This window comes from Apostichopus japonicus, chromosome 12 (genome assembly GCF_037975245.1).
Source record: "Apostichopus japonicus isolate 1M-3 chromosome 12, ASM3797524v1, whole genome shotgun sequence".
Lineage (NCBI taxonomy): Eukaryota > Metazoa > Echinodermata > Holothuroidea > Aspidochirotida > Stichopodidae > Apostichopus > Apostichopus japonicus.
The window spans coordinates 1076690-1093838 of record NC_092572.1 but is presented as its reverse complement, the minus strand read 5'-3'; the positions used below and the strand labels follow the sequence as shown (position 1 = coordinate 1093838).

Genomic DNA, 17149 nt, shown 5'->3' with positions numbered 1-17149 from the left:
TCGTCATCGTCATCGTCGTCGTCGTCGTCGTCGTCGTCGTCGTCGTCGTCGTCGTCGTCGTCGTCGTCGTCGTCGTCGTCATCATCATCATCATCATCATCATCATAGCTTTAACGGGAGGATAGCTTTTACAATAATTAATGAATGGGAGAGCGGAGAGAAGAAGCTCCACGCAAATAAATGAGCAGAAATTGTTGCTGATTTCAAGATCATTTTTCTCCCTAAGAATTAAAAGTTCAAGTAATCGCTGTAAAATTAGAGAAACTGATTGGAAACAAATAGGTATCAACTATATGACCGTAACATGATCTTGAGCACTTGTTGGTTCTTTTCGTGAAATCAAAATTGTTCAGAAGAAGTTGCAACGCTTGGAGTCACACGTGATGGGCATCTGATCCATGAATAGTTCAACATTACCTACTTCGGATCATCATAAATATTCATCAATGAATGAAACAATCACGAGTAAGAAAGAAAACGAAACGTTGTCCTAGTTTTTGGTTATGTTTTTCTTTGTCTGAAAAAATGTCTAGTAAGCTAGACGTCTGAAAATGGATCAAGCAATTTCTATTGTATTTCTTTATTTGAACACCGTGGGAACAAAAGAGAGTAATTTGAAGGTCAAAAGTGACAAGGGTTAAAGACCTTCCATGAATTTGATAGGAACTTAAAGGAGGTATAACATCACTCCATGACAGTACATCATAGCTATGGGTTTCATATAACAGTTTGGAGTGTTTCTTTTTTCGTTAAGGTAAATGTATAATTGACTCCCTCCGTAAGTTCCCTTTAAATGTTGCTGGATGATGCAGGTGGTGTTGGAAGAGAGAAAGAGTGTGTGTGTGTGTGTAACCTAACTCGCAGGTGCTCGAATATATCATACATCATCCACTTGGAACTTTATAATACTCTTAATCACTGCAAGCGGTAATACAAATACTTGCTGTCGATTTAAGATAACACAAAAGAAAACGATGAAACATTTGGATTATTCTTGTAGAAATAATTTTAAAATAATGATCGTCTCTGCAGATATACAAATACAATTTAAAGGAGGAAAGTTGTAAACGTACTTCAGATTCTAACGTTTTTTTTTTTTTATTCTGTTACTACTTTCACCAGAATTTGCGCTAGCAACAAACCGGAAGGACAATCACCTTATCTGTAAACTAAAATACATCACTTCCTCTTCTTTCTTGATGAGGGCGTTAACAATTATACATATCTTTAATAAGAAATGAAAAAGGAAACTATAAAAGTTGCTGTAAAAGATAAGAAAAGAAAAGAAAAAACTCACAAGTCACGATAATTTAAGATAACATATACATATCTTTCCACATCCGCAATGGAACTAAGTCGCCAACATTTAGGTCATCAAATGTTCTTGATAAACAATAGGAAGTTGGTGTGAGCCAAGACTGGTTATGGCTTTACCTGATGTAATTATTACATGTGCGTATTATGTGTGGTGGTATGGACGCATGCGTATCAAATTAACTACAACTGGAGACATGTTTTTTTTTTATTAACAATATTCATGATTCTGATATAGATATACCTAATTACACCATTTTGGCGTAAATTGCTTATTTACAAAAAACAAAGTGACAAAGACAATTACAACTTAAGAATGTTTAAGAAACTCAAATGAAAGACATGCTACGTCAGCATGATGTGTAGTTGAAAATAAATGTGGGCTTAACTTGACCTGAAATATGATTGTTAGCCGCAAAAATCAGAAGGTGCAAAGCCTGGGTGCAAAGCCTGGGTGTAAAGCCTGGTGCAAAGGAAATTAACACTGGGGTGTCCGTGGAAACAATCAATTGAGATAGTAATAGTAAAATCATACTGGTTGAAGGTTTCAATAGACCATAACATGATCTATTGCTAACAACACACATAAAACAAATCAATGAAGTAACACGGAAGTAAAAAAATGGCATCTAACTACGGATAATTATTTGTTGTTACTGTTATATATGAACAACCGTGCAATGAAATGCAGTGAAAACAATTAATAGGAAAGAAATGGAAATTAACTGTGTTATAAATATTTCAGAGTAAATGTGTTCTTAACAATAAAGTTTAATCCAGACAACATTCACCACTCATATCCATCATCCAACCTACGCCAGGTTTAAAGTCTTTTAGTATCTATCTTTCAATAACTCTCATAGATTATTTTGTTTTCTGAACATGTAATACGGCATGACGTGACGCTTCACTTATACTTCGGCCATACCCAAACGTACAAATAACAACATGCGACCAGCACATGCTACATAGATGTATATATGTATGTTACGTAGTAACTTTCATTCCAGGATAATACTTATTTGTGCTCCAGCATCTGCAAAGGCTTTTCCAATTCTTTAACTTATTTTTACATATGTAATAGTTGTATTGTTTTAACTTTATTTTTGTCTGTAGTCCTTTTTGGAAAAGTAGTGACACTTTATACTATTGAACCTTAAATATAATATATAATACAAAAATACATCGCAATCGATTGCAAAGTACGCTTCACTTTAGCAGCTCAGCATTATCACTTAGGCTATTATATTAACCATTCTGTTAGTTTTCACAACGTCTATTAGTATGTCTATTCAGTTGCAAAGTATTGCTAATCTTACACAAAGAATGAAGCAATTACTGCAGCCGTTTCGCATGAACTTTGATACGGTGGCAAAGTGTTTGTTTCACTTACATTTTTGGCCGATTGATTCGTGAACATAGGCAAAGTATAAGGAACGCCAAACGATTCAACAGGTACGATAGCTGAGGTTCAATCATCGTAGTGTATATCTTACTATACATTTGCTAGGTTTTCAATACATGCAAGTTAAATATTGAAAAGCGACCGTAAATATGTCATAAAAGAAATGTAAGAACCACTTAAGAAACCCGTACGAGCTTCAATAAGCTTCACTGCCATTGAAAAGGAAATCCTTGCGCTGCTGATTATTAAGCTAAACCGAAATAATAATGTAAAATAGAAACCACACAAAGGCAAATACAACTTAGCAAATTCTGTATAAAGCTTACTTCTAATGTTTGTTGTTGCAGTTTTCAACATTGATAAAGACTTATACTGCCTTCATCATAACCGCAATATGTTTCATTTGTTTTATTTTATTAGCAATCGTAAAGTTAAATTAAGTAATACGATTCCTGAAGCAACAATTCACACAGTGTGTACTGAAAATCATTATGGAGAAATCATATTAATATTTCATGAATAATAATTTACCCCTTATTGGTTGGTTTGGTTGTATTTAAATATTTGTATTAAAATAATGTTTGTTCCATTTCATTTTGTTTTTCTATTCTTGAAACAAACAAAAAACATCACTAAGGCAATTTATCTCACATGAGCAAGACGGAAAGTTTGAGATATTATCACATTGTTAAGTATATTTATTGTTGCAGGCAATCCGAGGCACAACTACTTATGAACATACCACATGTACTTTACATTTAAACTAAAAATTGGAGAACATGACACGTTTTAGCAGGCATATTAGATGCTGCAATATTTAAGATATATCACCGAACTTTTCGTTATTCTTACAGGCTTCGGAACTTGATTCTACAAGCAAACATATCCTTTCAAGTTGTAGCTAATTGCAAACATTTGGTTTTCTACAAAGATGTTACAGACTTTCGTAGACTACTGTTAGTAAATATACTAGCACGCTTAATTTAACAGATGCTATATTGTTGCAATGTGTATTAATGGCAATACATCTTTTATTAAGTAAAGTCTTACTTTTTATGATACTATTATTTGTAATATCCAGGAAAGGTTACCCCCTAGATACTTTATTTACACTAGTAAATACTTAAACACTCTAAATTATTACCACAATGTTTGCTGTTTGCAAAATGTTAGTATAAATGACCATGCTTTATATACCACATTGTCCTATAGTATTGCAATTTGTATGAATGAAATAACATCTGATATTGAGAGAATATTATAACGCAGTTATATGTAATATTCATGAATTGTTACCTCATTGATACTTTAAGAAGATGCTTTATTTACATCAGTAAACACTACAGACTCTACACCAAAACTAATAATCCCACTTTTACTTAGTGTTGTTTGTGTTTGCAGAGCGCTGGATGACAACAAATAGTTGTATGTGTTTGTGATGGTGTGCATAACGTTAACATGATCCCAAAATGTAAATGCATTATTTTTCAAACAAATGTGTCTGTAATAGGTGAGTTTTTTGGTTTGTTTCTCTATGTCTCTTTGACTTCCCAAGCACAACTAGTAAGACAAACTGGAAGTCTAATACTTTATGCGTCTCACCTACCATAATGCTTAAAAACATAGTAGATAATAAATGCCATCAAAGAAGAAGAATAATTTTTAAAATTATGTTTTCATGATTGTTTAGATACCGAAAAGTTAATGCCATTACTTAAGAAATTTTAAATCTAATGGATTTATAATCAATGAATGGGTATCCTGCACACTGTCATTATTTATATAGCCTCATTCACTAAATAAAGACATGCGCAACATCAAGAAAAGACTTCAATTATCCAGGGAGGTCATCTAAAGACTTCCTGGTATGATATTCAGTTTTCTTATTGTTAGTCGAAAGCTTCATGTTGCACAAAGTTACAGTGTGGACTGATTTGTATCGCTCTCTTACTGAAAGTATTTCTTTATCATAAATTGATCACCAATTGGAGTTTTCTGTTTTGAGCAAATGGTTCTTTAATTTTCTTTATCCAATCTTCCAATCGAAGACTTGATTGTTTGAACCATTACAGCGGATACTGGTCGTGTTTGGTGATTAGTTTGCCAAGAAGACACCATTATTTCATATCTGTCGAAAAATAAAATAAATATGCGTCTTTTATTGGTTCAGCTTTGTTCAAAGAAACATAAATAACAGATTTAATTGTAACAGGTTTAACATAGTTATCAAATGTTTTATGTAACGTAAACAATGATACATATTATTCTCATAACCACCAACATGTTACCAATTTCTGATATTGAAATAAATTACGAACAATTTATCTAAGCACACGGAAGATAAATAATGCATAAGATTGCTTTATTCTGATACTTGTGAACTTATGTTTAAATTTATATTTCACAACCAAGAACTTTAAACTAACACAAATATATTATATACCTCATTCCATAATCAAAAACATAAATACAATGACACATGGGCCTGTAACTCAAAACTGATCGTGAAAATTGGGTTAATAATTTGGTTCGTAATTTGTTTCGTGGGTTGAATGTTACAGCTAAGTTATGACCGATTTTATAAAAGCCATTTAGTTTTCTGATTATTCACGATGATGAACATGCTGAAGCAACCACGTTATATTGTTTACGACAGACAAAAATTGGCATAGATCTCAATGCTTACATATCCTGTGGACAGATTTCTGGTTTTGGTAACAGGAACTCTTCAATAACTTTTGCCTTCACATCGGCTGAACTTAATCCTTCGAAAGGGTACTCGCCTATAAGGAACAAAAACCGCACATTAATGAGAGGCGTTGATAGAGCAGACAAACTCCGGGCCAACTGGTTACCTTCCTGCAATTTTAAAGTTCCCGTTCTATACTGTATCTGTTACCGTTCATGTTTCCTGGTCTACTAATTGATCCCGGGTCCCGAACCAGTAGCCCAATCCCCCCTCCCTCCCCCTTCTTTCTGGCATATACGTTAATTTGTGGCAATGTTTACCTGAACATAATAACATTGACCATAGCTTTTGATTAATAATATAACTGACATAATACAAAATACATATAACTTAATGTAATTTAAAAATCTTTGGACAACTATTGACACATTACCTATCGAAAACAACTGCCACAAGAAAACGGAAAGATTCCAGGCTTCACTCTTAAGCAGATACTTTTCAAGGACAAATATCTCTGTAGCCATCCAGGCAATCGGAGGATTTACCTGCAAGGATAGAGAAAAAATACATCAATGAATTCAGTTCATCGATGACTAAATTCTTTTCCAAACTAAATTGTTGACAAAATGTAAATTAAATGCCAATAACAGTAATTAAATTACCTTTCTCGTTAGCTGTTTGACTCTCGCTTTACACAGTTTGTGCGGATAAATGTCATACAACTTGTAAGAGCCGCTTTCGGTCAGTAGTACCTTTCTCAACGATAGTACTGGATGACAAAACTGTTAATAGATTAAGACAATATTATGTTAATATATAAGTGCAACAATCAGCATCCAATGCTAATTTTACTTTTATGTGAAATTACAGTATCCCTTTTAATGCTTATAGTTCCTCGCAACTAAAAGAGGAATTGAAGTCTTACAAAATATATAGATCCTATAACCATTTGAATAGAGCATCATTGTAGACTACCTTCTTGGAAACAAGATACGACATTGCATCGGAAATGTTCAATGCAATGGAAAGCAAAGCCTCCAACATTTTCTCCAGATGTAGCTGACCGTCTTCGTTTGTGGTCATCGCATGGCTTGCAAAACGATTCTTGACATGATCTTGAAGTGTTCCGAAGTTCATAGATTCATAAAAGAATACCATGGGTGCTGCAGAAAGATCATTGTTATAACGTTAAGACTTATAAATGTGGATCGCTATTTAAAATGTTTATAACGTTTCCTTGTCGACTTATTACACGAATAATTTAGTTTTTGTTTATATGAGATATCACCCGAATTTACTTTTACTAGTAATTGCAAAATGTATACATAATCGATTTGAGAATACTTACTCTCTTGGGTCGACATGAACAAGATTCTAACAAATCTATCGTCCATTTTAAAAGTCGAGAGACTCTTTGCAAGAGTTCTCATCGTCACATAGTCATCAGCTGTTGCCTGATCTGAAGAAAATATGACAGCAGAAGAAATAACATATTTCACCATTTGCATAATATGTTTTGATGACATCTGTAAGTGTACGGAACTATTGCCCATTTGAATTAATACTATATGTATTGACAACTGTCTATATTTTGCGAAACTATTTACTGGACACAATACAAAGGTGAATACTTTGTTCGTCTGACATTTTAAGCATTTCAACTTCACTTACATACCAGCAACTTGTGATTCATTAGAAAGAAATTACTATGTAAGAATTGGTACTCGGAAAACCCTAATTAACGAGTAAGGAGCTTTTCGTAAAAATATGACAATCTGAATGCATTTATGCTAGCATTCGCCAATGCATGAGAAATGACAATGTTAGTATTGAAAGTTTTATTCACATCTACCGTATTTTTCTCGTCCATAAAGATTCCTTTCCGTAGGCAAATTAATAGCGCATACGGGCTTTGCTATAATCCAAGGTATGTTCCGAAAATATTGCTGATTAGTCTAGTCTACAGAACGTTAACATGTTGTTCAATTTGATCAATCAATGTCCAGGGCTTGAAATTCTCTATCACGTCCGACAAACATACGTGACTCGATTGACAAGTTAATGAGCTAACTTTTTTTGCCGATAACTGTGATGGTGCTGTTCGGGATTTTTTCATTTATATTTCAATTTTGTACAATTAAGTTTCATTTGATACTTTAAATGATTAAAGCCGGTAATTGTGGCTACATATACATATTTTCAACGCAATATTGCACTTTAAGTCTTGAGATGCACATTATGAACTGCTCGTTTATATGTGTTTGATGCATGAAACATGACAACGAAGCATAACAAGTAGTTATATTTAGTATTTGGACTCCGATAAATGGTTAGGATAGCTCAAAATTCTAGTACCTGAGAGCACTTTCGCGAAGCAAGTAAATTCAGTACAGTCTTCATTCGACGCCAGCGCATTCCAGTACTCAAACATTTCACTTGATTGTAACTTTACGCAAATGACTGGTTCCTTGCTGAGCATTGACCTGTTGTCTGTAAAGAGAAAATGCCCCATAATGTGATATATGGGAAAAAAACCACAGCTTGTACATTAAGTTAATGAAACCCGCACCGAGCCTTTTGGATAATACTTTCAGATTAGTGGTGACTATAACGATATAACCTACATTAAGGGTCGAACCTTAAAACATACATACACGAGATACAGTTTGGATGTTCATCGTCACTCCTCTACGGATATTTCTCTCATATGAGGCATTATCTGCAGCCACAACATCAAAATGTGTATTGTTTTTATTTTCTTCAAATTCTTGTAATGGTTTTTTACTTAAAAAACATAAACGTTTTCGTGGATCACTTTAACTAGGCTATTGCAAATTTAAGTCAAATCGAACCATATTCGCTAATAAATATGATATTACAGATTTACAGCATTAAAAATCCATTCACAATAAAGCAAAGAAAGTGTATTTCCTTTACGTTAGCATTTTTCTGTCATAGGCATTAAACAGTAATCAATGATTGTCTTAGTTCAGTTAGTATTTATGAATTTGTCGTCAGACAAAATCACAACCGTACTACGAAATGATAAAGACTGTACACCAATAGTCTTCCTCTTCTGACGTCCTGTCCGTTTCACTTCAGTGTGGTGCTGCGTGTTACTTTCCATGTCAATACCAGTTTCCCAACTGCTGGAGAATATTGAACTCACGGAATAAAACCATCGGGTACTGTGTAGGAAGTAATTAAACGTAATGTCCGTTACAGATTTGTATATCATATTAATATTCTGTCGCGATCTTTCAACTGTTGTTTTAATGAAAATTGATATTGGCTGAGTTAATTGTTGGACCTCGTATCTTAACTTGCGCTAAACGTAAAAGTTCACGCGAAACGTAAAGGTGGTGTGGGGGGGGGGGGTGTGGCTTGGAGGTGTATCGTAAACGTAAATATAGACGAGCGGGACTAAACCTACTTATGTATGCTAGCCAATCAAACGTAGTCACTGTAGTACGCTCTCCACGGAGGTGGGTGGGGTGGGAATGGGGTACCCCCATACAAAAGGCCGCTTCATCGGAACTATCTTATCTTTGTAAGAAATATTTAGACATGGTGCCTGTCCACGGTCAAGTGATTCTTAGAAATGGGTAAGGGTTTCAAGACTGGAGTCTCACACCCCGTCCAAGTAATATAAAAGTATCCCAAGCGGACAAGCCCTACAATAAACACTTCGATTCTACAGGGAACAAGCCCCCCCCCCCCCTTCTCAAAAAAAAAAAGACGCGAATATCTCCACCTCGAATGCGGAACACGGGTCTACAACGGGGAGTGGATGTGTCGAACACCCACCTACTTATGTTACGGGCCTGAAGTGATCACAGTATATATATTTATGTTTCTAGCAAGCAGCTTCATATTTCATGCAGTGTTGATTCACAGTTTATTAGACCTATTTTACATAAAAAGAAATCATTCCGAGAGACACCCCTCTTATGCTCCCAACTGTTTTTGTAAATTGCCAACACGTTATTTGTTTTGTTCTTTTACGTGCAATTTTAAATTTGCTGAAATTTACGATATGCGACCCTACATAGTTCATAGACATTTTTGACATTTTCTAGCGATAACTTGGCCTTTAACCTGTATATAAGTTATTTATTTCCCTATTCAGAATCATGTAACATTCGTTTCTGTTCTCTGCACTCTCAGTTTTTCTACTTTCTCTTTAGAAATGAATACATTGAAGACATACACGAGATTAATATCATCATGAGAGGTGTCGTAACCAATGACATACATCATCAAAAATATCTTTAATTTTATATTCTTTCTGTTTTAGCAAAACTATCATAAGTTATGAGAGAATAAAAGGTTCAATGTTATTTAATTACATATAAACTGAAGTTTAATAAAAAACGTAGGTATCTCCATTTATCCACTATAATGAAATTGTAATTTACCATCTGATTGCAGTGTAACCTTCACCTGGAAGGAAGGACAAAATAATATTAAAATAAATGAGAGACCCAAGAGCTTATAATTTACATGCACGATAAGCTTACTTGATGAATTATGTGTTGCTATGTGGTTTATAAATTATTCAACAGCAACTTGTTAATTATATCATATATACATCAGTGCACATAACTGACATAAGTACGTTTGATTCAATATCACGAAACATTTCCTTATTCATAACTTTCGATTATATATGTGACCTCAATATGTGACTTTGCAAATATATGAGATGTCGGGTTGTTAATAAAGTTAGTATAGTATATAAAGTGTTACTATTTCGTAAGCCACATGTCTTATGACAAGGCTGAACACAGCAAGTAATATCATTACCGTAGGGGCAGCTAAAGAAGATGAGGACTCTACATCACAAACCATTTCCGTATTCCTAAACTTTCGATTATATGACCTCAATATGTGACCTTTCAAATATATGCAATGTCGAATTATTAATAAAGTAAATAACGTATGTAATTACTTACGTTTTACTAATTTGTAAGCCACAGGTGTTATGACAAGGCTGAATACAGCCAGTAATACCACTACCGTAGTAGCAGCTTAAGAAGATGAGGACTCTAATAAGAAGATAATGTTATCAAAATCAAAACTAAAATAAGAATAAATAATAAAAGTTAATGTCATCATCAGGATTTCTTTACGGAATTTTGAGGTGTTTCCTTTCAACTTACAGTTGCAGCATCTCTCAAGGTTTAATCTCAAAGAAAAATTGAAACGAAGTTTACAGAAAAAGAAAACCAAGAAAAACAAATCACCTGATATTTGTCTTCTTCTCGAAAGAAATATAGAACGACTCATGTTCGGCGCGCGATTTCCATAGCTAGTACAGATGATAGACCTATTAACTTGCGACGAATTTATGGCCAATGATAGCGAGTAGGAACTCGGCTGATCGAATTTCTTTGTGAAGCGTTTTGTTTCGAATAATTCGCCATCAACAAACCATTGTAGGGAAACTGGTGGTAGAACTTGTCGAAAATTACAGACTAGATTTATTTCGTTACTGGGATTGACAAGAGTTTGGTTATCTTCAAGAAATTCCAGACTGTTCCTCTCTATGATAAGCAATTCTGAAATCAATAAGATTTACCTGTTAGTTTAATATAAATACGGAAGCTGTTTATGTTCCTCAAACTCAGCAAAAGACGAGTTGACTGTTGAGAAGTTCCATAATTTCAAGTTTATACTTACAACCTAAATTACGTATTAAAAACTGCACTAGGTAGTTATAATAAGAAATCAATAACAAATGGCATTTCATTTGTCAATATATATATATATATATATATATATATATATATATATATATATATATATATATATTTATACCTACTATTCAATGATTCCATGGTGTCATATATTTACCTGGTCCTATACATTCAAGCTTAAATGTAGCTAAGTTGGTTTTCCTGTTTTCCAGCTTACAACTGATCAGATATGACATTGCCTGGTAGCATGATGCCAAACCTATCGATGGGATTTTGTCATCGCATTTGTCAACACTGTCTACATGTCCAAAGTTGATTCCTCTTTGTGCTACTAAAGTTTCCCCGAAAAGCCATTTCACGTGAGATCCTTTATCACCGCAAACGAGGCAGACCGGTTCATAGTAGAGACCTTTACATACGGTAGTTTGTACTGGTTGAATGTTGTCTGAAGTTCCAACACATTTTTTAATGTTACTTCCTCTGATAGCTACGAAAAAAAAAATGATAAAAAAGATAATAATAAGAATGTTGGTAGTTTATTGTTGACAGTTTTAAGACATCTTGAAAAGGATAATTTACTTACCACAAGACGTCAACCACAAACTGATTAACAGAAACGGTCCGATTTTAACCATAATGATGATATGATGATATTAGTCATAAGAACTACTTGATGTGTCTGAAGAAAATTGATCTCAATAAGTTGTGATATGAGTGCCTGATTGAAAGTGAAATATACATCTATTATATGACAGCCGTTAATTAGATACCCTTGTGGAATCAATTCATCACACCATGTTTTTTTGAGTGTTTACATATGCAAGAGAAATGCAGAGTAGACCTATTATCTATGTCATTGAATGCACACTGTCTAAGGTCGCTCACCGGAAAAAAAAGTGCGGCAGAGTTGACACATCGTTCGTATGTTTACATAGTTGAGACTACAACTACCCTCATTACGGTATACAACATGATAGCGACATGTTATGACCGTTATAAACTGGATGGTTGAGGCTCTGTGTAGAAACAGGACATTTTGTGCCATCGATTCTCAAGCACAAACCTACGACGAACTGGGTTTCTGGGTCAACATATATGTTAGTTGTGACCTCATGGCCTATAATCATAAGTGTTACATATATCGTAAATTTTTTCTTTAATAAATTTGGATATCACCATAATCATCATCGTCATCGTCGTCGTCGTCATCGTCGTCGTCGTCGTCATCATCATCATCATCATCATAGCTTTTACGGGAGGATAGCTTTTACAATAATTAATGAATGGGAGAGCGGAGAGAAGAAGCTCCACGCAAATAAATGAGCAGAAATTTTGCTGATTTCAAGATCATTTTCTCCCTAAGAATTAAACGTTCGAGCAATCGCTGTAAAATGAGAGAAACTGATTGGAAACAAATAGGTATCAACTATATGACCGTAACATGATCTTGAGCACTTGTTGGTTCTTTTCGTGAAATCAAAATTGTTCAGAAGTTGCAACACTTGGAGTCACACGTGATGGGCATCTGATCCATGAATAGTTCAACATTACCTACTTCGGATATTCATAAATATTCATAAAATCTATCAATGAATGAAACAATCACGAGTAAGAAAGAAAACGAAACGTTGTCTTAGTTTTTGGTTATGTTTTTCTTTGTCTGAAAAATATGTCTAGTAAGCTAGACGTCTGAAAATGGATCAAGCAATTTCTATTGTATTTCTTGATTTGAACACCGTGGGAACGAAAGAGAGTAATTTGAAGGTCAAAAGTGACAAGGGTTAAAGACCTTCCATGAATTTGATAGGAACTTAAAGGAGGTATAACATCACTCCATGACAGTACATCACAGCTATGGGGTTCATATAACAGTTTGGAGTGTTTCTTTTTTCGTTAAGGTAAATGTATAATTGACTCCCTCCGTAAGTTCCCTTTAAATGTTGCTGGATGATGCAGGTGGTGTTGGAAGAGAGAAAGAGTGTGTGTGTGTGGGGGGGGGGGGATTTTATTTTAGCCTAACTCGCAGGTGCTCGAATATATCATACATCATCCATTTGAACTATAAAATACTCTTAATCTCTGTAAGCGGTAATACAAATACTTGCTGTCGATTTAAGATAACACAAAAGAAAACGATGAAACATTTGGATTACTCTTGTAGAAATATTTGTATAATAATGATCGTCTCTGCAGATATACAAATAAAATTTAAAGGAGGAAAGTTGTAAACGTACTTCAGATTCTAACGTTTTTTATTATTATTATTCTGTTACTACTTTCACCGGAAGTTGCGCTAGCAACAAACCGGAAGGACAATCACCTTATCTGTAAACTAAAATACATCACTTCCTCTTCTTTCTAGTTGAGGACGTTAACATTTATACATATCTTAAATAAGAAATGAAAGAGGGAACTATAAAAGTTGCTGTAAAAGACAAGAAAAGAAAAGAAAAAACTCACAAGTCACGATAATTTAAGATAACATATACATATCCTTCTACATCCGCAATGGAATTAAGTCGCCAACATTTAGGTCATCAAATGTTCTGGATAAACAATAGGAAGTTGGTGTGAGCCAAGACTGGTTATGGCTTTACCTGATGTAATTATTACATGTGCATATTATGTGTGGTGGTAGGGACGCATGCGTATCAAATTAACTACAACTGGAGACATGTTTTTTTTTTATTAACAATATTCATGATTCTGATATAGATGTACCTAATTACACCATTTTGGCGTAAATTGCTTATTTACAAAAAAACAAAATGACAAAATGTTTAAGAAACTCAAATGAAAGACATGCTACGTCAGCATGATGTGTAGTTGAAAATAAATGTGGGCTTAAATTGACCTGAAATATGATTGTTAGCCGCAAAAATCAGAAGGTGCAAACCCTGGGTGTAAAGCCTGGTGCAAAGGAAATTAACACTGGGGTGTCCGTAGAAACAATCAATTGAGATAGTAATAGTAAAATCATACTGGTTGAAGGTTTCAATAGACCATAACATGATCTATTGCTAACAACATACATAAAACAAATCAATGAAGTAACACGGAAGTAAAAAAAATGGCATCTAACTACGGATAATTATTTGTTGTTACTGTTATATATGAACAACCGTGCAATGAAATGCAGTGAAAACAATTAATAGGAAAGAAATGGAAATTAACTGTGTTATAAATATTTCAGAGTAAATGTGTTCTTAACAATAAAGTTTAATCCAGACAACATTCACCACTCATATCCATCATCCAACCTACGCCAGGTTTACAGTCTTTTAGTATTTATCTTTCAATAACACTCATAGATTATTTTGTTTTCTGAACATGTAACACGCTATGACGTGACGCTTCACTTATATTTCGGCCATACCCAAACGTACAAATAACAACATGCGACCAGCACATGCTACATAGATGTATATATGCATATTACGTAGTTACTTTCACTCCCGGATAATACTTATTTGTGCTCCAGCATCTGCAAAGGCGTTTTCAATTCTTTGACTTATTTATACATATTGTAATAGTTGTATTATTTTAACTTTATTTTTGTCTGTAGTCCTTCTTGGAAAAGTAGTTTATACTATTAAACTTAAAATATACTATATGATACAAAAATACATCACAATCGATTGCAAAGTACGCTTCACTTTAGCAGCTCAGCATTATCACTTAGGCTATTATATTAACCATTCTGTTAGTTTTCACAACGTCTATTAGTATGTCTATTCAGTTGCAAAGTATTGCTAATCTTACACAAAGAATGAAACAATTACTGCAGCCGTTTCGCATGAACTTTGATACGGTGTGTAAGTGTTTGTTTCACTTACATTTTTGGCCGATTGATTCGTGCACATAGGCATAGTATAAGGAACGCCAAACAATTCAACAGATACGATAGCAGAGGTTTAATCAGGACCTTCATCGTAGTGTATATCTTACTATTCATTCGCAGTCTGTAACCGATAGGAATTTGAATGTACAGTTAAACCAAATTTACCATTCGTGTCATTTCATTTGCTAGGTGTTCAATACATGTAATTTACATAATGAAAAGCGACCGTAAATATGTCATAAAGAAAATGTAAGAACCACTTAAGAAACCCGTACGATCTTCAATAAGCTTCACTGCCATTGAAAAGGAAATCCTTGCGATGCTGATTATTAAGCTAAACCAAAATAAAAATGTAAAAATAGAAGCCACACAAAGGCAAATACAACTTTGCAAATTCTGTATAAAGCTTACTTCTTACAATTTTTTTTTGCAGTTTTCAACATTGCTGTAGACTTATACTGCCTTCATCATAACCGCAATATGTTTCATTTGTTTTATTTTATTAGCAATCGTAAAGTTAAATTAAGTAATACAATTCCAGAAGCAACAATTCACACAGTGTGTACTGAAAATCATTATATAGAAATCATATTAATATTTAATGAATACTAATTTACCCCTTTTGTATTACAATAAAGTTTGTTCCATTTCATTTTGTTTTTCCATTCTTGAAACCAAAAAAACATCACTAAGGCAATTTATCTCACATGAGCAAAACGGAAAGTTTGGGATATTATCACATTGTTAAATGTATTTATTGTTGCATGCAATCCGGGGCACAACTACTTATGGACATACCACATGTACCTTACATTTTAACTAAAATTGGAGAACATGACACGTTTGAGCAGGCATATTAGATGCTGCAATATTTGAGACATCTCATCGAACTTTTCGTTATTCTTACAGGCCTCGAAACTTGATTATACAAGCAAACATATCCTTTTAAGTTGTAGCTAATTGCAAACATGTTTGGTTTTCTACAAAGATGTTACAGACTTTCGTAGACTACTGTTAGTAAATATACTAGCACGCTTCATTTAACAGGTGCTATATTATTACAATGTGTATTAATTACCTTACATCTGTTATTAAGTAAAGTCTTATTTTTTATTATACTATTATCTGTAATATCCAGGAAAAGCTACCACCTAGAAACTTTATTTACACTAGTCGATACTAAAGCACTCTAAATTATTACTGCAATATTTACTGTTTGCAAAATGTTAGTACAAATGGCCATGCTTTATATATCACATTGTCCTATAGTATTGCAATTTGTATGAATGACATAACATCTGATATTGAGTGAATATTATAACGCATTTATATGTAATATCCATGAATTGTTACCTCATTGATACTTTAAGAAGATGCTTTATTTACACTATTAAACACTACAGACTCTACACCAAAACTAATGATCTCACTTTTACTCCGTGTTGTTTGTGTTTGCAGGGATGATAACAACTAGTTGTATGGGTTTGTGATGGTGTGCATAATGCTAAAATGATCCCAAAATATAAGCGCATTATTTTTCAAACAAATGTGTCTGTAATAGGTGAGTTTTTGGTATGTTTCTCTCTGTCTATTTGACTTGCAAAGCACAACTATATAAGACAACTGGAAGTCTAATACTTTATGTGTCTCACCTACCATAATGCTTAAAAACATAGTGGATAGTAAATGCCAACAAAGAAAAATAATATTTCTTAAATTACGTTTTTATGATTGTTAAGATACCGAAAAGTTAATGCTATTACTTAAGAAATGTTAAATCTATTGGATTTATAATCAATGGATGGGTATCATGCACACTGCCATTATTCATATAGCCTCATTCACTAAATAAAGACATGCGTAACATCAAGAGAAGTCTTCAATTATCCATGGAGGTCATCTAAAGACTTCCTGGTGTGATATTCAGTTTTCTTATTGTTAGTCGAAAGCTTCATGTTGCAAAAAGTTACAGTGTGGACTGATTTGTATCGCTGTCTTACTCGAAAATATTTCTTTCCTACATATTGATCACCAATTTGGAGTTTTCTGTTTCGAGCAAATGGTTCTTTAGTTTTCTTTATCCAATCTTCCAATCAAAGATTTGATTGTCTGAACCATTACAGCGGATACTGGTCGTGTTTGGTGATTAGTTTGCCAAGAAGACACCATTATTTCATATCTGTCGAAAAATAAAATAAATA

General features: G+C 33.8%; 2 protein-coding genes and 1 long non-coding RNA gene across 5 annotated transcripts in view; 1 reads left to right on the top strand and 2 right to left on the bottom strand.

Moving 5' to 3' along the window:
- Positions 1–875: 875 nt before the first annotated feature.
- LOC139976760 (uncharacterized) overlaps positions 876–17149 on the top strand; it is a 26203-nt gene continuing 9929 nt past the window's right edge. Inside the window, exon 1 of the long non-coding RNA XR_011796244.1 lies at positions 876–1768. This is a non-coding gene — a long non-coding RNA (uncharacterized lncRNA). The remainder of the gene's footprint in view (positions 1769–17149) is intronic.
- LOC139976759 (uncharacterized) overlaps positions 2318–17149 on the bottom strand; it is a 22209-nt gene continuing 7377 nt past the window's right edge. For 2 of the 3 annotated variants that reach the window (XM_071985495.1, XM_071985497.1), the window contains exon 13: positions 13268–17127. In XM_071985495.1, the coding sequence (XP_071841596.1) occupies positions 17016–17127 (112 nt within the window). In that variant the 3' untranslated portion in view covers positions 13268–17015. Of the gene's footprint in view, positions 4848–5405; positions 5503–13267; positions 17128–17149 lie in introns of those variants that run through there. The other variant, XM_071985496.1, reaches the window with a different exon arrangement.
- LOC139977256 (uncharacterized) lies at positions 5907–11814 on the bottom strand. Its single transcript, XM_071986542.1, has 6 exons — positions 11691–11814; positions 11265–11594; positions 10655–10969; positions 6757–6867; positions 6473–6571; positions 5907–5953 (listed from the first exon to the last, which is right to left on the bottom strand). Exons 1-6 carry the CDS (start codon positions 11740–11742, stop codon positions 5907–5909), a joined length of 954 nt encoding a protein of 317 aa, XP_071842643.1. The 5' UTR covers positions 11743–11814.

Coding starts and splice junctions, on each gene's coding strand:
- LOC139977256 (XM_071986542.1), bottom strand. CDS start 11,742: ATGGTTAAAATCGGACCGTTTCTGTTAATCAGTTTGTGGTTGACGTCT. Junction 11,595..11,690: donor TTTGTGGTTGACGTCTTGTG/GTAAGTAAATTA, acceptor TTTTTTTCGTAG/CTATCAGAGGAAGTAACATT. Junction 6,868..10,654: donor GAGAAGAAGACAAATATCAG/GTGATTTGTTTT, acceptor TATTTTCTTCAG/ATCAGGCAACAGCTGATGAC.